The sequence below is a fragment of the Engraulis encrasicolus genome, chromosome 24 (assembly GCF_034702125.1).
Source record: "Engraulis encrasicolus isolate BLACKSEA-1 chromosome 24, IST_EnEncr_1.0, whole genome shotgun sequence".
NCBI lineage: Eukaryota > Metazoa > Chordata > Actinopteri > Clupeiformes > Engraulidae > Engraulis > Engraulis encrasicolus.
In genome coordinates, this window is record NC_085880.1 from 13,910,345 (window position 1) to 13,933,578 (window position 23,234).

Here is a 23,234-nt window from a genome sequence, read left to right on the forward strand (position 1 = left end):
GTCGCTTTAGCAGTGAAAAGTCTTGTTGCCATTGACAGCGGTCTGTTATAGACCAACCCGTCCGTTATCGAAAAATAACAGACGTCCGAACGTTGGGGAGCCCCGTTGAAATGAATGGAGCATTTGACAGATGACGTCACAACCATATAATAATAGAAAATAATTCCTAAAAAATAGTAAAGGTATGAATAATGTAGGCTACTCATAGAAACCACAAAAGACACTGTGCTATAATTCAAATTCAAATTCTTTATTATAGGACATCCCCTGAAGCTGGACATCTCATTTCCGAGAGGGTCCTCAAAGAAGAGACATGCACTGAGACATAAGACTGTCCTGGTGAAGCATGGCCCCTGAACGCCCTGTTGGGGGCATCTTGACCCACACTTGCTTGTATATTACCAAAGGTATTCACTAACTTGACTCACACATGAACTTATAGGCTACGTGGATCCTGCTCCTAGCTCATAGTGTATGATGTTGGTCCACATCTTGGTTACACTCTCAACTCTTCTTCCAAGACATTACACATTTTTATGAATAATAACCATGATAACCCTTTATGAATGTGAATACTCAAGCACTTAAGTTTATGTTTGAGTCAAGGCAGAGAAGTCTTTGTAAGTCACTTTGGACAAAAAAATTGTGTTCCAAATGTAATGTAATGTACTGTGCGCTACTGTCTTCTGTCCTCATCCTATTGTGTGCAGTCCCCAATTAGGAAATTCCTTCCACAACCAGACCGCGCCAGTCGCCACTGGCATGTTGCCTGCTGTACTCAGATTTAGGTTGCCTGTGTCAACTACATTGAGCTTAGCAAATTCCTTCTACAACATGACCGCGCCAGTGGCCACTGGTATGTTGCCTGTTGAACTCAGATTTAGGTTGCCTGTGTGAGATTGAGATGTGAAAGAGCGTGCACATAAAATTGTATTGTGTGAATTGGTGACCTTTGCACAGGCTTTACAAACCTTCCATTTAAAGGCAGTCTTAGCTGCAAGTACACAGTGGGGCGCATGCAAATACAAGCACATTCAAGTTGACATTGTGAACTCGTGCACCCCAGATGTTTTCAGTGAGAACAGCAAGCTTGCTTGCTTGCCTTGCCGTCCCTATATCTTTGGAGGAGACTGAACGTGGCTTGCATAGCAAGCACATCCTAAATAAACGGTGGGGGAATCACAAGTGTGCCTGGCATAGCAAGCATACTTCATGATTTGAAGTGTGCACAGAGCATATTCTGGTAAAACTTTTTGTACTTTGTTTAGTTTTTTTTTTTTTTTTAAGCTTCTTGTGCACCCCAACAAACATCTTCCACAAGGGGCCGTTCAACACGGAATGAAAGGAAGATTAAAAAAAAGAAAAAAGAAAGAAAGAAAGACTGAAAGAAACAAAATGATGAAAGGGAGGGAAGAAAAAAAGAGAGGGAGAAAGAGCCAATGAGCCCACAGACAAGGATTTAGGGGAGGGACAGGATTGCTATTTCTGTTCACTGCCTTGCTTCTGCACAGTATATATTCTGCACCACATCTCAGCCACAAATCATAGCCTACTCATCACTGTCAACATCCTCCTGAAGACACCACCACCACCATCATGTCTAAGGTAATAGGGATGCAGATACTCCTCTGTGCATTCAAATAGTATAGACTGACAAATTCTGTTTTGGCTATTTCTTCAGCCTTGCTTGTACTGGCTACTCCGACTTCACATTGGTCTCAGAGGGCAATATGCCTCCTCTCTCCTCACTTTTAAGTCCAGATTCAAAACACTTTCCCACCTGGACCTTTGCCTTTTACTGTCCTACTCTTTTCTCTTTCTTAAAGGACAAGTGCACTATTTTGAACCTTTTGCCAATTTTCTGCCTTGTCTGTGCTATGAAGTAAAGTGCTCCTCACCATTTTTGTTTGATGCTGTTTCCGTTATTTGGCTAATTTGGATTTTGCCTCATCTGGCTTGTCCAAATGTGTTCTTAAAACCAATCTAAATATTTTTTATCAAAAGTATGAATCTCACCAAGTGGTGAGGGGTGTTCACTGGCATACCAAGTCTGACAAGTCTCCCTAAATAGGGCTTCTGTTTAGGGTGGGCGATATGACAATATTAAATCGTGAATCGTGATATCGAGTACAAGGCCGTCTCGAAACTGCCAAAGTGAAGACATTGTATATACCGCTAGATCGTCTTGCAGTGAGGATGTTTACTTTTAGTATCAGTGATGTTTACTTACTTTGTGTTGTTGTCTTCCCTTTTATTCTTTACATTGTATTCCAATTGTGCACTTTATGAGAGTGGCACCAGTGTATTTACATTTAATGAAATGCTTATTACAAATTGCAAGTACAAAAAAAAAACGGCAACAGCAACAAACATTGAGAAATTGGTGAGTACCACTCTACTTTATTGCAGGCAAATCAGAAGGAGCTAAATGTTCAATATAGCGCACTTGTCCTTTAATGTCTTTCGGCACTTTATGTCCTTTTCATTGTTCAATACGACCATGCTATTCTACATACAGCATGTGTGTCATTGTTGTCTATACCTTGCCACATGCTGGCCTGGCTATATTTGTCTATTGGAATGTGTGTTATCCTTTAGTGTTTACAAAGTAACAATGTTTGCAATGTGCATTTTTTTCAATGCAGGACTCCAGTGTTTGAAATATGGCATTAAATGCACTACTTTTTGCAGTGTCTTTGTCGCAAAAGTATTCAATTTACTGGGCCAATATGGCGGTTGGTAATAATGTAGTATACAGCAACAACAATTCATTCACAATAACAGTAATAATTTGGTTTTATAAAGCGCCTTCCATAGAACCCAAGGTGGCTTTACAAGGGGGGTGTAGTGTAGGGGTTGGGGGAAAAGGGCAGGGTGGTTAGAGGCCACATGTGTGCCTCAGTGAATAGATGGGATTTAAGGTGTTTCTTGAATGTAGCCAGTGTGGGGGCTTGGCGTATGTTAGGAAGTAGACTGTTGCAGATCTGGGGGCAGCAACACAGAAAGCTCTGTCACCCAACATACGAAGTCTGGGGGATGGTAGGCCTATATGTTGGTCCTTTCCAGAGGACCTCAGGGCCCTGGGAGCAGGGTTGGAGGAGTTCAGAGAGGTACTGGGGAGCAAGAGCATGAAGTGATGTATGTGTTAAGAGAAGAATTTTGTATTCAAAACAGGACTTCCTGGGAGCCAGTGAAGCTGTCTGAGCGTGGTAGTGTAGTGTAGCCTCGTAAACCAGCGCCACCCACATCCAATCTCACATTTAGGCTGGTTTTATCAGGCTAGTGGCTAGTGCCGTGGCTGATATGGTAGGGCACGCGTTTACCACTCGGCCGGTCCGGGTTTGATTCCCAGTCCAGGTCCTTTGCCGGTCCTTCCCCATCTCTCTCTCCCAGCTCACTTCCTGTCTCTCCTTCACTATCCTGTCTCACAAAAACCAATAAAGGCTGAAAAGCCCCAAAAAATACTTAAAAAAAAGATATTGCAGGACAATGGAGGATTTTTTTTAAAGGGATGTGGTGCCTTTTTCATCTTCACTTTAAACTTTTTACTGTTTTCTAGGCCAGACATAAACCACCTTGGTCTGTTTTCACAGTTTTTACCTGTACATGTACATTAAAAGATGGAAGGCATCCATTGTTTTATACTTTTGAGTTTCTGCCATCAGACAGCAGATTCAGACACCCTGCTGTTTGAAAACAAAACAAAGCAGTCTTTTATCCCACAAGCCATTAGCCAGTTTAACAAACATGCAAAGGGAAAATGTAGATTTTAATTTGTGCACTATGTTTAGGCAGGCCTGCGCAGGAATGCCGTTTTTAGCTTTTATTACCCTTTAATAATTTTATTCGCCATGTATTTAATTATGCATTACCCCGTGGCTGCTTGCGCAAGTTCAATATCCTGTGAACATGCTTTTTCATTTACCTTTTTTATCCATCAATATGTATCAGGTTGAGGTTGTGCCTTATTGGAAGCTCTCGGTGACTGTCCTGCGAGCTGAACTGAACCACTCCTGTGACTATTGTAAGTCATCCTGAACTGCCTTTCCTCTATTTTGTTGTGATTGCCCTTAATGAATTTTCATATTTTATTACTTAAAGTAATACGTCCCATTTTTGGAAATAAGCTTATTTTACACCTCTCCTAAAGTTAAATGATTGACTTTTACCTTTCTCCTGTATTTCCTGTCGTTCTCTGAGTATGGCAGTGCAAATTTTACCTCCAAGCTAGCAATTGACATTGAGTCCTATGAGACCAGCTGGCAGCTAACTGGTCTCTAGGACTCAATGTTAACTGCTAGCTTAGAGGTAAAAATGTGCACTGCCATACTCAGAGAACGGTTGAATGCACAGGAGAAAGGTACAATGCAATCATTTAACTCAAGGAGAGGTGTAAATTGGGCTCATGTGTGTAAGGTTATGAGTATGATACTCATGTTTACAATAGACCCAGATCCATGTTTATGTTTGTTAAATGATGACACAGTCTTGCATTTTAAAATAATTTACAGGAGGATCATTTTTTGTGCATTTACAGCAGCTAAAAAAAACAATTTTGAGTTACTGGCATGATAAGAACTTGAATTTAGTCAGCAACTGGATGATAAATGTCAGATACATGGCCAACTTGGAACTCTCCACAGCTCGAGCACATCGGGCAAAGCCAGAAACTGTGGCTGCTTGGGGACATTTTGTTTGTGAACTGTCTGAATTTTTTAGAGGCTCTTGAGTTAGGCCTGCATTAATAGTCTATTCCCTGCAATCAATAGTCTATTCCCTGACTTCATGTTATGAAGATGACAGTTTGTTTGTTTGTTTGTTTGTTTGTTTGTTTGTTTGTTTTATTTTTTTGTGTTTACTAAAAACCTAAGAAAAAGTTAATCACAAAAAAGGAGAGGTGTAAATTAAGCGTATTTCCAAAAATGGGACAGTATCACTTTAATGATAAAGCACCTTTCAAGATACCCAAAGACAATGAACGAAAAAAATGGAATAAGAACTACTGATAAAACAAAGGTAGGGCAGGACAATACTCCAATAAAACCATGAAACAATATCACAATGGGCTTGTTCGTGATGGCGCATCCAGATGCAGTCTGCGCAGCACGCATGCGCAATGTGAAATTATGATGCAAAATTCTAACCAGAATGCATTGAATGCAGAATGCACAATGCAGTCTGCACAGAGCTGTGCAGTCACGATTGAGCCCAATGAGACCAATAAAATGACCATAAAACAAGGGGCAGTGTATAGAGGCGTACCGGTAGGTAGGCAATCATCTTAGGCCCATGCAACCTCCTTGTCAGTTGCCAATTCCCCATACAGCTGGCAATTGGGGCCCTCTGGACAGTGATCCCCAGCAGCCATTGCGTGTTTAAAGGGTGATTATGTATGTTTTAGGTGCTGTTTCCACATAGCTGGATATTTTTATATGTGGATATTTTTTTCTCCTGGTTGCATTGGGATTGCATTGGTTTTGGCTTTCCGTTTCCACGTAGCAGATATTTAGAATCCAGGTATAAAAAGCAGGAGAAAAAAACATTCTATTTAAGGGGCTGAAATGCATTTGTTGTTACAATGGAGGATTTATTTGTATCCACATGTTGCGTTTAGTCCTAAACAGGAGAAAAAAATAACCTGCTAAAAAAATATCCTGCGTGGAAACAGCACCTAAATCAGAAGCTAATACAACACAGTAAAACCAGAGATATTCTATATTCTTTCTGATCTCTCTGGTAAAACACTTGAAGAAAAATGTTGGCCTATTTACAGAATTCTATATAAAACATGATAGAGGCCATGTTTCGCTACAAAACTTGATATGGAATACCATTGACTAACCCTAAAGACTTGCTGAGTTGCACAGTCTTAAACAAATGTTTAGGGTGGTTTTAGGAATATATTTAGACATGCCCATACCATAGACGGCCATTCTAAAGTTGAGAGACAAAATCCAAATTAGCCAAATAACAAAGACAACAAACATGAAATAAATGGTGAGGGGGCTCTAAAACATTGCAGACAACTCAGAAAATGTGTTTAATGTTGGAAATAGGGCCATTTCCTTTAAGATAGTTCACTTTTATGTCTTTTTATATGTATATATTTCCATGTTTGGCTGCTTTTCATCTCTTTCTCCAGTTTCTGCAGAAGACTGCTATGTGGTCCTGAAGCTTCCCACATCTTCTGCGCGCTCCCACCGCACTAAGACCGTGTCCAACAGCAGCACACCTGAATGGAACGAGACCTTTCACTTCCGCATCCAGAGCCACATCAAGGTCAGACCGCAACACCTGAGTTCCATCTGAAATACTGTCTTGCTCGCTCACTAGTGCAATTTTACAGATGCTTACATGCACTTGGACTTACAGCTAGATTGATATGTGGATAGATGAGCAGTGTTGGTTAGGTCATTGAATAAAGTGGGTTTAGGTGGTTTGTTTAGGGTAGTGTTTCTCGAGGGGGGCTCTACATAGTTTATTTTCAAAAAGCTTGAGAAACACTAGGCCCACCTGAAGAGAGAATTGCAGATTAGTGATTGCAGAATAGGGTCCTCATTATGTATAGGGTCTGTATGTACAAGCGCTTACAATCTGCCTTCCTCTTACAGAATGTTCTGGAACTCCAAGTGCGTGATGAAGACACTGGCTCTGCAGATGACATTTGCTCCGTCATCCTGTTCGATGTCAGCAGTCTCAACTTGGCTGAGAAGCAGACCCATGAGTTTGTCTTCAATCACACGGTAAAACATGCATGCAAGAAGAGGGCCTAATGTACTGTGTATGGTTGTGTTCATGCATTACAAGATTTACGTTTTCTTGTTAGATAAGTGTGTTCGTGTCTTGTGTACATGTTTTTTGCATAAACTTTCAAGTACCTCTCGACGTCCTGTGTTTACATTCAAACGTGGGTCTACATTTGTTTGTGATGTATAGCTGTTTATATATGGAAACAAATGCTGGGATTGAGAACTGAGAATTTCACTGCCAAGCTTCTTTGTTTGTTAACACAATGACTCATTGATAGACTGAATTTATTCAAGCGGGACACTTACAAGTGTTGATCCAAAGCATATGTAAAATCATGTAATGAAAAAAAAATCCAACTTTGTACATTTTTGATGAGTGATAAGGTTATGCAGTGCTATTGAGTATTGTAGTGAAAATGGATCAAAAGGGAGGTCATCAGTGTGCGATTCATCTTTATCTTATCTTGAACTATACATTGGACCCTACACCTGGCTAAAATTGATGTGCCTGATTGGGAATATCAATGGATAGGGCCTACTTGACATGTTTCTCTTTTTTTGCTCTTCCCAGACAAAAGACAAACTGTGGATTGAATTTGAAATGGTGGACAGGTATGTACTGAGTATTAAATCATCAATACATGCTGTACTGTATAAAGATATCACATTGTATCTCAAGAATTTGCAAGGAACAGAAATAAATGGGGTATCATAACCTAGTTGAGCAACATACAACCTAATTAGGGGAAAACAGTAGGTTGCAGTTGTGACACAGAATCTTGGATGTGTGAGACATCTGACTATGGCACATGCCATTGGGCAGTTAACTCCCTTGCGCATGGTCATTGGTCATTGGGTGCGATGGATACAATTTCCGTACTCCCTTGCGCATGGTCAGTGGGGGCGACACCATGATGGATAGTTTGTGGCCAAATTAACTGCAGCTGTTGGTCAGCAGTAATTGATGGGGGTAATTAAGGACAGCTGGCAAACATTCACGCTGTCCTATGACCTGTTCCACACTCCGACCCTCGCGGAAGTGACATTGCATGCTTCCCTGATGCTTCCAATACTGACCGTAGAAGAAGAATACAATTTCCGTACTCCCCTCGCCATCATTTCGTACTACGCTGTTATGACGTGAGTAAGCCCTTCTATCTACCCATCTCTCCTTGTTCCCAACGTTGCGAGCTTCGTTGTCACTCCCTCAAAACCCCGCCCGCTTTGATTCAAAATAAATTCAAAACAAATATCTGCGTTGTGATTGGCTTGCCAGACTCAGGGCATTGTGTTCAAAATGTTCTTCCGATCCGAGGCCAGACGACCACTCGCAGCCGAAAGATTTCGGCGTCCAGCGAGTGGCGCTGGTTTACCAGGCTACAGACAAGGAGTGCGTTGCAATATGCGACCTTGCCTCCTCCACTTGCCTCCTCCACTTGCTTCTCGTCATGATGACATCACTGACAACATCATTATATTTCAATATCTTGCAAAAGCTCAATTGTAGAGTCTTTTTTCTCATTTGCAATTGGGATGGTGAATGAAAAACAGTCCCTCAAAAGTTGTTGTGGTTAGGCTGACAGCTGGGAAACTTTATCGTTTTCTCCACGGAGGAGGGGCCAGGAGGCGGGACGAGGAGACAAGCACAAGTGGAGGAGGCAAGGCCGCATATTAAAACGCACTCAAGGTGTATGGCCCATAGTGAGATGTCAAGCGAATGGACCAAAAGATAACACGTCCATTTGGCTCTTCTTTGCTTCTATTGCCATAAAACATGCCAAATATATTAATAAAACGTTCCATAGCTCTGCAATTTGCTCTAAGCGCTATGGCCTGTGGGAAGGGTACACTTGTCATGCATCACTAATTAGACTTACCTGTCTGGTTTGCAGTGCTGAGGATCCAGGAATTTACCTGTCCAATGGAGTCCTAATGGTATTTACATGATGTTGTTCAATCAAATACTTCTTGATATACATACAGAATATTCTGCATAGCGTGTTAGACATGATGAAAAGGAACTGAAAAATTGTAATAGTTACATGTGATATAGGCCCTACTGTATTTTACTGTATCTTGTACTACCATTGCATTCCTCCAGGCAGCACCGTTGTCCATCCTGGACGTTACTCCAAAGAGCATAGGAACAGGTGAGGTAATATCTTGTTTGCTTGTGTTTTGTGTTTTGTGTGTGTGTGTGTGTGTGTGTGTGTGTGTGTGTGTGAGAGAGAGAGAGAGAGAGAGAGAGAGAGAGAGAGAGAGAGAGAGAGAGAGAGAGAGAGAGAGAGAGAGAGAGAGAGAGAGAGAGAGAAGAGAGAGAGAGAAGAGAGAGAGAGAGAGAGAATTCTTCAATGTTTCTATCTTTATGTGCCCTGTTGCAGCGATCCAAAAGGTAATCCTGATGTTGAGAGGGGCCTACAGAGAGGAGAATGAACTCACCTCCGACCCTGTAAACCCTTTACGCTACTACATCAATAAAGACCTGGAGACTGAACTTGCTGTGCAGGTAAACACACACACACACACACACACACACACACACACACACACACACACACACACACACACACACACACACACACACACACACACACACACACACACACACACACACACACACACACACACACACAATTACTAAGTGGTTTCTATTTTTTCACTCAGTTTTTGTCCACTACAATGCACTATATTTTATTATGGGCTCCCTCTAAAAAAAGATAATTGATCCGACTCTTATTTTGTTAGGGTGAGGAGAAAGTTCAACAACTCAATCTTTGTCAACTGACCTGTGCCAAACAGGAGGTGAAAGTGTCTGTAGGACAGGTAACACATCTATTTCTCTTTTATGATTATTGCATTGTGTATTTTATTTCTTTGAACTGTCAAACATTAAAGTGTTTTGGATTGAAAAAAGTATGATAAAAGTAATACTAAACTAATACTAAGGATATTTCACAGGAGGTTGTTGACCTGGAACTGAATCGTGAGGAACGGTAAAGCCTTTCCTTATATAATCACTCATTCTTCTTCTCTGTGCACACATTTCATTGTTCAGTTGCCTACCTCTAAAGAGTTCACAACACTCTTCATCATGCAGTAAGACATTAATGTAACTACAAAATACTTATTTGAAAGAGAAACACCATTGCTACCCATCTTTTACCAAAAACTACAACATCTGCTGCCCTTTCTTTTTTTTCAAAGTATTTCTTTAGGGGTTTTTGGCCTGTATTATTACAGGACCGTGAGAGTAGAAAGGAAATGATTGGGAGAGAGAGATGGGGCAGGGCCGGGAAATGACCCCGGCCGGACTCCAACCGGGGTCCCTGTGGGCAATGTAAGCCCAAATGTGGGAGGCTTAGTGCGCTGCATCACAGCGCCCCCCATCTGCTGCCCTTTCAAAAGCCACTATGATGGCTTCTCAATCTTGTGGCAGTGGACAGTAACTTTGACAGTGTAAGTTCAGTACTTAGAAAGTCGATTTACATGGAACATTTCTAGTCAGTCTTGCTCCTTGTGTTAAATTAACACTGCTGAATTTTCTGTGTGAAGTTCAATGCCATGGCACAAGCACAATACTGCAGTTCCAGAATTGTTCCAAAACAATGCAAAGCATCCCTTTCCACAGGCTATAAAACAAGATCAATATAGAGAACTTGTGAGCAGGAAATGAAGTGATATAATGTGAATTTCCTGACTTTATTATTCTTGTCTGTTCAACAGAAATTTCCGTAGTCTCATATACTATGTATTACATAATGTATATCTGGACCAAGTATTTTTGGTTTCAGGCTTTATTTACACAGGACACCGAGTTTGAGAGAGATCGGATAGGTTTGGGAAATTACTGTCTAGATTTAAACTTGCCATTGAGCCTGTTTACATTACCACAATAATCTGGTTATTGGAATAAACAGGTTATTGGAGTAAATGGTTTATTGTCGTTTACATGCCGGTTCTCGGTTGCATGTGTTCCACACAAATGTGTGACACGAAACTGAAATTCAAGGCTTGTGATTGGCTACTTATCATTCTAGAATGTCAATAACCTGATAATAACCAGATAATGCTGGATACATGTCTTGAGAAATCAGTTTATTAGCCAAAAACCTACCTGTGTTAATCAGATTTCTCATAAAACGATAACTACAATAAATCGATTATTAGAAACTGTTTATTCCATTTATATGAGCATTTGAGTAAACCAGTTACTCCGAAAACCTGATCATAAACGGTTTATTGATGTACATATAAACGGGCTCATTGTCATTCACATTGTCAATACCTGGTGAGGTAGCTAAACAAGAAAAAAGAGTACTCATGTTTCTTTAATTACGGTTTTGTGACTGATATACACCGTAGGTCAGAGGACGAACTGGCTGTGCGTTTGGACTTTGCCATTCCCTCAGAGGAGAAGAGCTTCCTGGAGAAGAGGAAGGAGGTGGTGCGGAAAGCCTTACAGAAACTGCTGGGCATCAGCTCCCCTCCAGACAGAGAGAAGGTACTGTGGTCTTCCTTAATCACATTGTAATTTATACACTTCCTGTGAGTTAGAAAAAAATCCAATAAGAACTGAACAAGCAAGCCGTTAATTAGCTATAAATAGTAAGCAGTTAATTAGCTTGGAATAAAACTTGACCGTGTTAAACAAATACCTTGACCATCGTTTAGGTTCCGCTGGTGGGTGTGGTTTGCTCAGGAGGCGGGACCAGGGCGATGACGGCCACCTATGGGAGCCTGAAGGGTCTGCAGACTCTGGGGGTCCTGGATGCTGTCAGCTACATCACTGGAGTCTCAGGATCCACATGGTGAGGGTTCATCATGCTGCACGACACGGCAACTGAGGCCTAGTATTTAGGGATGTGGTGTTAGGATTTGAGGGTCACAGGTAGAAGATGTCCTGCACCCTGCTCGATGAGTAAGGTGTCTAACTTCACATTGCTCCAGAAACCATACCCTTTTGATATGAAAGTATTAATGCATTTTAACATTGAGCTATCCTCCCTCTGTTGATTATTTTACCTTCTGTGCTTTAAAAAAGAAGGGAGTGCGCTTCTGTAGAAAGATAATCCAGCGCAACCAGGACAAGACTGGCAATGCAAGGAGTACAAAGCACGATGGTGTGAAATCTATTTTAAGATGTTGCCCCATAATGCATGCCATACCATCTGAGGCATGCTGCAATAATAACTCAAAGCTGTTTTAACGGGTTAAGAATCAATAAACGTATTGGCAAGTCAACACAGTTGATAGGATTTTTTTGGGCACATAACATCACAAGACAGGGAGTAGCGCCAAGCCGCCACAGAAAGGCACCATGACCTGACCTGACCTGACCTGACGTAACATTGCAGGTGCAAAATACACTGTACATTACCCTGATAAACCAGCCTAAATGTGAGACTGGATGTGTAATGTAGTCTGGCCCTGATGAACGATACATCCGAAGATTGTTGATGAGAACAACCTGTTGTTTTTCAAACCGTGCCTGTGCCTATAGGCCGGCGCTGTGACCAATCAGCGATCTTTCTCGTTGATGTGCTTTCCTAATGTTGCAAGCTTCGTTGTCACTCCCTCAGAACCCCACCCGCTTTGATTCAAAACAAATTCAAAAGAAATCTCTGCGTTGTGATTGGTTTGCCAGATTCAGGGCACAGTGTTCAAAATGTTCGACCAATCCGAGGCTAGACCACTCGCAGCCGAAAAATGTCGGCGTCCAGCGGGTGGCGCAGGTTTACTAGGCTAACTGTACATAGTAATTTGAATAATGGAGAGCATCTTCTTCAGTTACAGTATTGGATACATCATGACATGGCTGCATTTCACAGGGCTATGTCAACTCTCTACCGAGATCCTGATTGGTCCCACAAGGACATCAACTCTGTCAGTGAGCCAATGAAGTTAGAGATGCCTGCGAGATACCAAGACATACTGTCAACCAAACAGCTCAAATACTACAAAAAGGAAATGGGCGAGAAAGAGGAGAAGGGCTTCCTGGTGTCCTATATTGACATGTGGGGCCTGGCCATCGAACACCTCATCTGTGGAGAGGTACTGAAAAGCACAAACATGTACACAAATAAGCACATTATAGGCACTTTTCCACTTCCCGTTTTCTACCCGGTACAGCACGACTCGGACGTCATTTTTGCTTTTCGATTGAGCATGACGGCCCGTCCCCATACAGCAAAATTCCGCTCCGCTCTCACTGGCTTTGAATTGATGGGACACGATTTGACATTGGCGAAACCTCAATATCATGCAAATTAGATGGTCCGATAACCAATCAAATGGCCGCATTCGTAGCCTGGGCAGAAGTTACAGCCTGAGTGATTAAAAATGTCCACATGTCTATAAATGACTACCATGGATTGATGTAAAAATGCACCACGAACTTATTTAACACAAATAGGTTACTCCATATTATCATTTGATCACTTGATGTTTTAAGCTAGCCGGGTAAGCTAACGTTAGCATTTTAGCAGAACCAGGCAGCCACAAGCTTGTATTAGACTACTTGTTGTACTTGTTTAATGATATAACAGGGCTAAAATGTTATCTAGGACCAAACCACAATGACGTTTAAGCCATGTAGACACTGGGTTGTGATATTAGATGGGTAATATGTGCAAACGCAAGTGTGAGTCCAACCACTCTCTGGGTAACACGATTTGTAATGGAAACACAAACCAGGCTGGTTTGACAGTACAACTCAGCACCACTCAGCTTGACACACACGGCACGGCAAAGCCGGGTTGTATATGAAAAAAAAACGCTTAATGTGTAGCTTTGGGACCCACAGACACGCAATCTGAGATATGTAACTACTCAATATATGTGCTTTGTAATGGCAGAAATGTGACGCCACCCTCTCGGACCAGAAGATGACAGTGTCAGAGGGACAGAATCCTCTGCCCATATACACGGCATTGAATATGAAGACGAGGAATGACATCTCAGAAGCTGGTGGGGTTTAGGGTTTATTTTACATACCGGTAGCTCTTGATATTTTGTGAAATAATTAAACAGTATTGCATAATTCTGGTTTATACTCTTCTCATCGATACTATTATTTTTTTATATACACAATGTAATCTAGGCCTATGCATCTATACCTGAAGTGTATGAGTTTTTGGTGTATTCTGGGGGTCTGTCTTTGTGTCTTAGACTGCACCCTTGTTGTCTTATTCTGTAGAGTGGTGTGAATTTACTCCGTTTGAAGTCGGTCTTCCAAGGTATGGTGCGTTTGTGCCAACTGAGGCCTTTGGCAGTGAATACTTCCTGGGTCACAAGATAAAAAGCCTTCCAGAGATTCGTCTGTCTTACTTGATAGGTGAGAGATGTATGGTATAATATGCAGAGGAGAAGACATTGTGTGAGAAGTAGGTTTGGGTAACTAAAAGCTCTGTGTGTGCATGTGTGTGTGTTGTGTGGCCTAGGAATATGGAGCAGCGTTTTCTCCCTCAACCTCACTGATCTGTGGAGCAACCTTACAGGCTCCCTTCCATCTTGGATAAGTGGAGACACCGTTAGCATAGATACCGGTAACTCAAAATAGAATTAATAACATTTCACAGTAGAGACCGACCGATATGGGTTTTTCTAAGGCCAATGGCGATACCGATATTTAGCTGTCAGAGTCAGCCGATCGCCAATGTGATCTGCCGATTTTTTGGGCCGATTATTATGGCCGATATGCTATCGTATTATACTTAATTGCCATGCTAAAAATGCTTTGTTAATGAAACAAATACTGATTGCATCCTCTTTTTGTTACAATTTCAATTAGATTGTCCATTACTATATTTTAGAGGTAAACATCCCGCTGGTGGTCACCAGCATTGATTATTCCAAGTAGATAGCTGCCCACAGATGTGCCCGAGTTAAAATCGGTGCGGGCAAATAAGAAAATCGGCCGATGCCGATTTACTGCATAAAAAAATAGCGATTAATCGGCCGGCCGATTAATCGCACAAATGATTAAGTGCACAAATGTACTCTTCTAATATCCTTGGGTGGTACCAAGAGATATATAACATGTGAGTCCTCCACAGAAACAGAGCACTATCCAACTGCGCTGGACACCCTGATGATCAAGCCGGCCACTAACATGATCCAGAGCATCAGCAGTTTCTTCACCGCTCGGCCAGTCGTCAGCCAGGTGTATAACTTCATGCGCGGCCTCGCACTCCACTGGGATTACAACACCAAGAATGGCTTCATCAAAGGAAAAGGTAATGTATTTATTACCATACACTGGATATACTGTAAAGTCATGCTATGTATTGTAGTTCGTTCTAGATTTAAATCGATGGAGATTTGTTGTGTTAACGAGATAACTTTTGAACCAGATGGATGGATTTGCACCTAATGATGTGTACAGGGGCACTAACACACTATAGAAGGTGCATGAACTGATTAGATTTTGGAGTATCAATGCATTCAAGATGGCCTGACTTTTTGTTGTTGTGTGGTAACTCTCTGTAACAGTGAACAGATGGACAGATTTGAACCAAATCTTGTGTGCATACACTATGTACTAGGTCCAGGAACTGATACATTTTGCCAAATTGCCAATATAGCAGCAGATTTAGGCACTAGCCTGAAATTTGGAGTATTTGGGAGATATACAGTAGCTCCGTCAGTTCGATGGGGACCGCACAGGCCGCGTTTCTCCAAAGTGTGGTCATCTGTTCAACTGGATGTATAGCGTTTCTGTATAACCATAAATTCAAACTTATTTGTGCAGAGGGGCATCCTGATGCCTTTCCAAATCAGATGACGCCAGCAGACCCGACCCTGGACCTGGTGGATGCTGGTTTCTACTGCAACATCGGCATGCCCCCCGTGCTCCAAGACCACCGGTGCATGGACCTCATCCTTTCCCTCGACTACTCCTGGACTCCACAAGAGTTTGGGGTAAGCATTAAGCAGAAATTGTCTAGGTCAGATACTTTAAGTAAATAAGTTCAAAATTAATGTAGTTCTTGAACAGTTCTTCCCAGCTTAGACTGACCCACTCATTTCGATGGTATACGTGTAGTGATTGAAAGAAAAATGTCTGCACACTTAAATCCCCTTTGTGTTCTTTTTAATAGGCCAAGCTTTCGGTGACCGAAAGCTTGGCCTATTAAAAAGAACACAAAGGGGATTTAAGTGTGCAGACATTTTTCTTTCAATTTTACACAGTTTTTGTTTATGTTTGGCACCTTTTAATCGAGAGTGCGGTGTGATCTGGCTAAACACATGCGTGTAGTGATTGAAATTGAAGCCCCAGCAATTGGACCTCAATCACTCACCAATAACTGCATCCCTGGATACCTGGTTACAAACTGGGTATTACTGATATGACAAAGAGGAGCAACTTGGCCAGACTGCTGAGTCAGCCGAATTTGTGCAGCTTAACAGGAAGTTTAGGCAGGACTAGGCTAGTTCTTGACGTCTTCAAACTAACTTCTTTTAAAAGAAAAGTGACAGCAACGATATATTGTACATCATGTACTGTATGTCTGGTTCAAATGGTTTTGGTGTGCAAAGAATTTTGCACTATGTACAGTATGTTAAATCGTCTCAGAGATCTCTGCATAACAAGTATTCTTTACCTGGATGTGTGAATGTGGTTCAGGTGTTGAAGACAACCCAGCAATACTGTGCTGACCACGGACTGGAGTTCCCTGAAATCGACTTCAGCGTTTTGGAGAAGGAGCCCTTGAAGGAGGTGTATGTGTTTGAGGATGAGAAGAACCCCAAAGCTCCCATCGTGGTCCACTTCCCCATGGTCAACGACACCTTCAGGGAGTTCAAAGCCCCAGGTATGTGGATGTAACAGATGCCCGCTATTGCAGCTAATACAACTGTGTGGATAATTCATAAATCTCCCTCCTGATGCCTCATGCAAATATGCTACAGACTTAAGCCAGCAGCCCGGATTTGATCTTACTTGGTAGCACGTCTGTTCAAGAGGTTGCAGATTCAAGACTGGGTCTGGAGCTGGACTATGCAGATGGGTCTTGGGTGACATGTACAGTTGCTCAGAGTTGCATAAAGCTTGGACTGAGTGTATTGGAGGTCTTCCTGCAGTCCAGACCAATACCAGTCTCAATGTCACAGCAAGTCCTTCCAAGTCAGGCAAAGGCCATGCTTTTAGTCAATGCCAGCCTAGTAAATGAGACAAACCCACCAAGTGGACAATAATGTCCATGTAGGATCGCCACAACAGGCACCATTGCGGGCCCACTAATCACAACGCGTTTCCTTCCTCTGAATCTTTGGGTTGGGCTTTGGTAGGGAGTTGTCTAGTTTCCCAGCTGCTACTGGAAGTTGAATTTTTCATTCAATTACTGCATTTTGCCAAAACATGATGGAGCACTTAATAATGTAATTTATACATGGTTTTCTTATTATTCTAATAGAATCCCTTATCTGTGATGATGGCTTGCATTTACGTAAATATAAGCTTCAGCTTCAGCCTCAGAATTTGGTCTAGATTCTAGAATGACAATAATTTCTCTTGTCAAAGGGACATTGTTGGACTTTTTCATAACACTGGGGCTTCGGAGAAATGACATGCCGCCCTCAAGCCAAGCTAATGCTATGCATTTAAGCTGTGCTTTCTGGTATCCATTGAGTGGGGTAGACTTAACGTACCTATGTGTTCCCCGATTTTACTAGCCTTTCTTGTTTTCAGGTGCATGTGTGAGGCAGACAAATATAATAATAATAATAAAAATTAAAGCCGCGAGCGGCGATGACGGGCCCTCGCACCTACGGTTCAAGGCATATCGCCCTAAATCCCGTCTCATCCTGCCCAAAACAAAAATGGAGTCTCTACGACGTTCGGTTCACAAGATAAAGATATTTAAGAAATCCACTTTTACTGCAGTTCATTTGCCTACCATATGGTGGCGCTATATCAGGTTGCCATAGTAGGCATATAGAAAAAGGTTTATAGTCATTATATGCATGAACACATGCATTTGCACTGTTTTAAAAACACTGCAAACTAAAATAGTGGCCAACTTCCTGTTTCAATAAGAGGTCCAATTATCTCACTTCCTGTTGGGCGTGGCCATGTCACTGCATGACATTTTTTGTTCGTCTTAGTCAGAAACACATTCATAAAAATTTTGAAGTCCGTATCTTGAACTTAATGCTGAACCCGCCCCATAGGCCCATGACTTAAGGGGGCGCTACAGAGCCCATGTACCGAGTTAGGGGCGGGGCTTATTTGGATAGGTACGTGCTACCCTACCAAACAGCTGTGCGAAGTAACTTTGAAAGATATGCATGGCAACCCCCTCAGAAAAGGCACATTTTCTGTGATTTTTTCACCAGAATTCATCAAGCCGCCATCTTGTTTTCTTAAAATATATTGAAAATTCCTTCAGAAAATATCATCTCCAATGTCTTAAGATCATTTGCAAATTGGAACAAAACCAAACAAGTGTACGTTTTAGGAGGAGTACTTCAAAGTACATGGTATGACAATTTGGGCATATGTCAAAAGTTCAACTTCAAGTCCAATTACCTCACTTCCTGTTGGGTGTGGCCATGGCCTCCTGTAGACTTTTTTGTATCTCTTAGTGAGATACACACCCAAAAAAAATTTGGAGTCCGTAGCTTCAACTTTATGCCGGTCCAGGCCCATAGGCCCAGGACTTAGGGGGGCGCTACAGAGCCCATGTTTTGAATTAGGGGTGGGGCTTATTTGGAGAGGTACGTGCTGCCTTACCAAACACCTGTGCGGAGCAATGTTGAAAGATATGCATGGCAACCCCCTCAGAAAGGGCACAGTAGAAGCATATTTTCTGTGATTTTTCATCAGCCTTCAGCAAGCCGCCATCTTGTTTTCTTACAACATATTAAAAATTCCTTTGCAATATATCATCTGCGATGTCTTAAGATCATTTACAAATCGAAACGAAACCGGACAAGTGTACCGTTCAGGAGGAGTACATCTAAGTTCATGGTATGACAATTGTGTCGTATGTCAAAAGTTGCCAAAAGTTCAACTTTAAGTCCAATTACCTCACTTCCTGTTGGGTGTGGCCATGGCATCTTTAAGACTTTTTTGCTTGTCCCTGTGAGCTATACAGCCACAAAAATTTTGGAGTCCGTAGCTTCAACTTTATGCCGGTCCAGCCCCATAAGCCCATCACTTAAGGGGGCGCTACTGAGCCCGTTGGCGGATTTGGGGTCTGAGCTTTATTGGAGTCCGTCTGGCACTCATATCCAACACCTGTGCCAAGTTTCGTTAAAAGTTGAGCATGGCAACCACCTCAAAAATGGCCCGACAGGTGGGGAGGAGACAAATAATAATAAAAATTAAAGCCGCGAGCGGCGATGACGGGCCCTCGCACCTACGGCTCAAGGTGGGGCATATCTCCCCATCACATCCTGCCCAAAACAAAAATGGAGTCTCTACGACGTTCGGTTCACGAGATACAGCTATTTCAGACCTACACTTTTACTGCAGTTCATATGCCTACCACATGGTGGTGCTATATCAAGTTGCCATATTAGGCATATAGAAGAAGTTTATATTCATTATATTAATGAACACATGTGTTTGCACTGTTTTATAAACACTGCAAACTAAAATGGTGGCCAACTTCCTGTTTTAAAAAGAGGTCCAATTATCTCACTTCCTGTTGGGATTAGCCTTGCCACTGTATGACATCTTTTGTTCATCTTAGTAAGATACACATCCAAAAAAAAATGGAGTCCGTAGCTTCAAGTTTATTCTGGTCCTGCCATATAGACCCATGACTTAAGGGGGCGCTACAGAGCCCATGAGCTGTCTGAAGGGTGTGGCTTGTTTGGAGACGTACGTGCTGCCCTACCAAACACCTGTGCAAAGCAACGTTGAAAGATATGCATGGCAACCCCCTCGGAAAGGGCACATTAGAGGCACATTTTCTGTAATTTTTTCATCAGACTTCATCAAACCGCCATATTGTTTTCGTACAGCATATTGACAATTCCTTCGCAATATATCATCTGCAATGTCTTAAGACCATTTACAAATTGAAACGAAATTGAACAGTTGTACGGTTCAGGACAAGTACATCAAAGTTCATGGTATGACAATTTTGTCGTATGTCAAAAGTTGAATTTCTAGTCCAATTACCTCACTTCCTGTTATTTGTGGTCATGTCATCCTAAAGACTTTTTTGATTGGCTTAGTGAGATACACACACAAAAAAAATTTGGAGTCCGTAGCTTCAACTTTATGCCGGTTCCGCCCCATAGGCCCATGACTTAAGGGGGCGCTACAGAGCCCATGTCCTGAGTTATGGGTGGGGCTTGTTTTGAGAGGTACGTTGTGTCCTACCAAACACCTGTGCAAAGCAACATTGAAAGATATGCATGGCAACCCCCTCAGAAAGGGCACAGTGGAGGCACATTTTCTGTCATTTTTTCAGCAGAATACATCAAGCCGCCATCTTGTTTTCTTACAACATATTGAAAATTCCTTCGCAATATATCATCTGCAATGTCTTAAGATCATTTACAAAATGAAACGAAACCGAACAGTTGTACGGTTCAGGACAAGTACATCAAAGTTCATAGTATGACAATTTTGACGTATGTCAAAAGTTGAATTTCTAGTCCAATTAACTCACTTCCTGTTGGGTGTGGCCATGGCATCCCAAACACTTTTTTAATCAACTTATTGAGGTACACAAACAAAAAAAAATTGGAGTCCGTAGCTTCAACTGTATGCTGGACCCGCCCCATTGGCCCATGACTTATGGGGGCGCTACAGAGCCCATGTACCGAATTAGGGGAGGGGCTTGGTTTGAAAGGTACGTGCTGGCCTACCAAACACCTGTGGGAAGTACCTTTGAAATATATGCATGGCAACCCCTTCAGAAAGGGCACATTAGAGACACATTTTCTGTCATTATTTCATCAGAATACATCAAGCTGCCATCTTGTTTTCTTACAACATATTGAGAATTCCTTCGCAAAATATCATCTCCGATGTCTTGAGATCATATACAAATTGAAACGAAACCAAACAGTTGTACGCTTTAGGACAAGTACATCAAAGTTCATGGTATGACAATTTTGTCGTATGCCAAAAGTTGACAAAAGCTCAACTTTAGCTCCAATTACCTCACTTCCTGTTGGGTGTGGCAATGGCACCTTAGAGACTTTTTTGCTTGTCTTAGTGAGTTATACAAGCACAAACAATTTGGTGCCCATAGCTTCAACTTTATGCCGGTCCCGCCCCATAGGCCCATGACTTAAGGGGGCGCTACTGAGCCCGTTGGCCGATTTGGGGGCTGAGCTTTGTTGGAGTCCATCGTGCCACCATATCCAACACCTGTGCCAAGTTTCGTTCAAAGTTACACATGGCAACCACTTCAAAAATCGCCCGACGTGCGGGAAAAATGTATCACAAAGCAAGAACAATAGGGCCTCGCACCCTCCGGTGCTCGGGCCCTAATAATGATAATGATAATAATAATTATAGATTGGTTTTATATAGCGCTTTTTTTGGTACTCAAAAACTCCTCGTTCTCCTCATTATTTGAAGGTGTCAAAAGAGAAGACGATGAAATGACCCTCGGTGACGTGGATCTCAGCTCTAAAACATACTACACCACAAAGCTGGCCTACGATCCTGAAGACTTCCAGAAGCTGATGGACCTCTCAGAGTACAACGTCCTGAACAACCGGGACACACTGATCTCAGCTTTGGGAAGAGCAATGCATAGAATGCAGAGATAGGCCCTTAAATTCCAGTGGTAGCCTACACACAGACCAAGATAGATGTATGACAGTTTAGGCTACTTTAAGGTCAGAGAGGGCTATAATAATAACAATAAATAATTAGTGGGAATGATAATTAATTATGATAAACCCCTTAGTGCAGAGCCTCTGTTATAAACTTATTGTCTCAAAGTGATAATGACCAAGTCATAATCGGTAACTTAAGACTCTGCATTGTCATGGCAGTGGTGTTATGATGTAGTTGAGTGTTTTCAGCTAAGAGTGAATAGGCCCCTCGACGGGCCAATCTGCAGAAACAGCCGAGGTTAATCAATTACATGTGAATTAACAGATGAAAGATATTAAAACATCTTAATAGCACTTTGCAAAGAATATGAGGTTTTTTTTTTACTATTTTCAAGTGAAAAAAAAAAACGTAGGCATTGTACTAAATCACCACACAAGCAAAACTATTAACTTGTTACATGGAAATGTGTTTCATGATGTAGACAAACTTCTACCAATGGAACTAGTGAAAATGGACTTGATTTTATTTATTTCCTTACTAAAAATTAATTGAAACATTTTTTTATGTGTTGCTTTAGGGGGATTTCTGTAATAGGACTAACTTTTAAGATGTGACTAATTTAGATTCATTTGTTTCAAAGAATGCAATTAATCAGATTATTACATTATATTCAAGTTCCATCCTGAGAATAATAATACACTTTATGTACAGCAGAAGCCAGTGTCTTTCAAAACAAAGAAAATAAAGCAAAGATAATAAAAAAGAACAGTAGAACAGAAAATAGGAGGTAATTGTGAGAAAGGAACCAGTGCATTCACAGCGAATGAACCATCTGCAACAAATGAGCTCTGAGTCTGGATTTGATCAGGAGAAGAGAGGCAATAGTACGGATGTCTGGAGGAGGTGAATTCCAGAGTGGGAAACAACGGAACGCTTTGCTCCAAGTAGCACTGCGGTGAGCAGAGGGGGCAGTGAAGTGGATGGAGGAGGAGGATGAGAAGGATCAGAGAGAATGAAAGGCAGTGGCGGAAACAACACAAACATGGCCCAAAAAAAACATGTAGCCCTTCATCCAAAATAATTGGGAATTGGGAATTGAGCCCATTGGAGTTGTCTCATCCGCAGAACACTCCCACACTGTTCTCTCCCTGTCTCTGGGCTAGTTGACCATAATATCTTTGTTTTTTTTGTTTTGTTTGTTTTTATACTTTTTATTACATTTTTATTACTCATGTTATGTTGCATTTATTACTTATGTTTTTATTACTAATTAATACAGCTTTGTGATACGTAAATCTGGCTAATAAAGTATAATTTTATTCAGCATACATATCCATCTGTGCCATTGTATTGCAGTGTGATACCACTTGGCAGGGGCGCCAAAAGGGGGTATGCAGTATATGCACTGCATATGGGTGCAGTGTCAGTGGGGGCGCTAAAACGAAGGAAAACGTTTTTTTTTAATGACATTTAGTTTGCTTTTGACTCAAAAATGTCTTTAAATATTTCGTGTGCGTGGCTATGCAATAAAACAGGACTATAAAGGTGTGATCACTTTCTTCAGGGTTTGTTTAGGCTGGGGAGGAGGCACGCATTGCTGAGCCTCTCGCTAATTCATGAGGTCCTGTCTATTGCAATCAGTGGGCTGCTTGTCAACATACTGTTCAGCTCGCTTCAGCCTGCAAGCTGGCTTTAGAGCTGAGTTGAGCGCAAGTCGAAATGCAAAATGTTGGCGG

At 41.7% G+C, this 23,234-nt stretch overlaps 1 protein-coding gene across 1 annotated transcript; it reads left to right on the forward strand.

The window, feature by feature from the left end:
• Nucleotides 1-1,530: 1,530 nt before the first annotated feature.
• Nucleotides 1,531-22,927, forward strand: LOC134440898 (cytosolic phospholipase A2 zeta-like). Its single transcript, XM_063191051.1, has 20 exons — nt 1,531-1,605; nt 3,952-4,024; nt 6,143-6,279; nt 6,612-6,743; nt 7,321-7,361; nt 8,642-8,684; nt 8,851-8,899; nt 9,131-9,255; nt 9,495-9,572; nt 9,708-9,742; nt 11,112-11,250; nt 11,421-11,557; nt 12,578-12,800; nt 13,604-13,715; nt 13,945-14,082; nt 14,189-14,293; nt 14,804-14,983; nt 15,499-15,668; nt 16,375-16,561; nt 21,295-22,927. Exons 1-20 carry the CDS (start codon nt 1,597-1,599, stop codon nt 21,486-21,488), a joined length of 2,307 nt encoding a protein of 768 aa, XP_063047121.1. The 5' UTR covers nt 1,531-1,596; the 3' UTR covers nt 21,489-22,927.
• Nucleotides 22,928-23,234: the final 307 nt, after the last annotated feature.

Bases quoted from the DNA above. Each gene is read 5' to 3' on its own strand.
- LOC134440898 (XM_063191051.1), top strand. The intron at 14,083-14,188 runs GTGAGAGATGTA...TGTGTGGCCTAG, and splicing joins TCGTCTGTCTTACTTGATAG to GAATATGGAGCAGCGTTTTC. The intron at 14,294-14,803 runs GTAACTCAAAAT...AGTCCTCCACAG, and splicing joins CACCGTTAGCATAGATACCG to AAACAGAGCACTATCCAACT.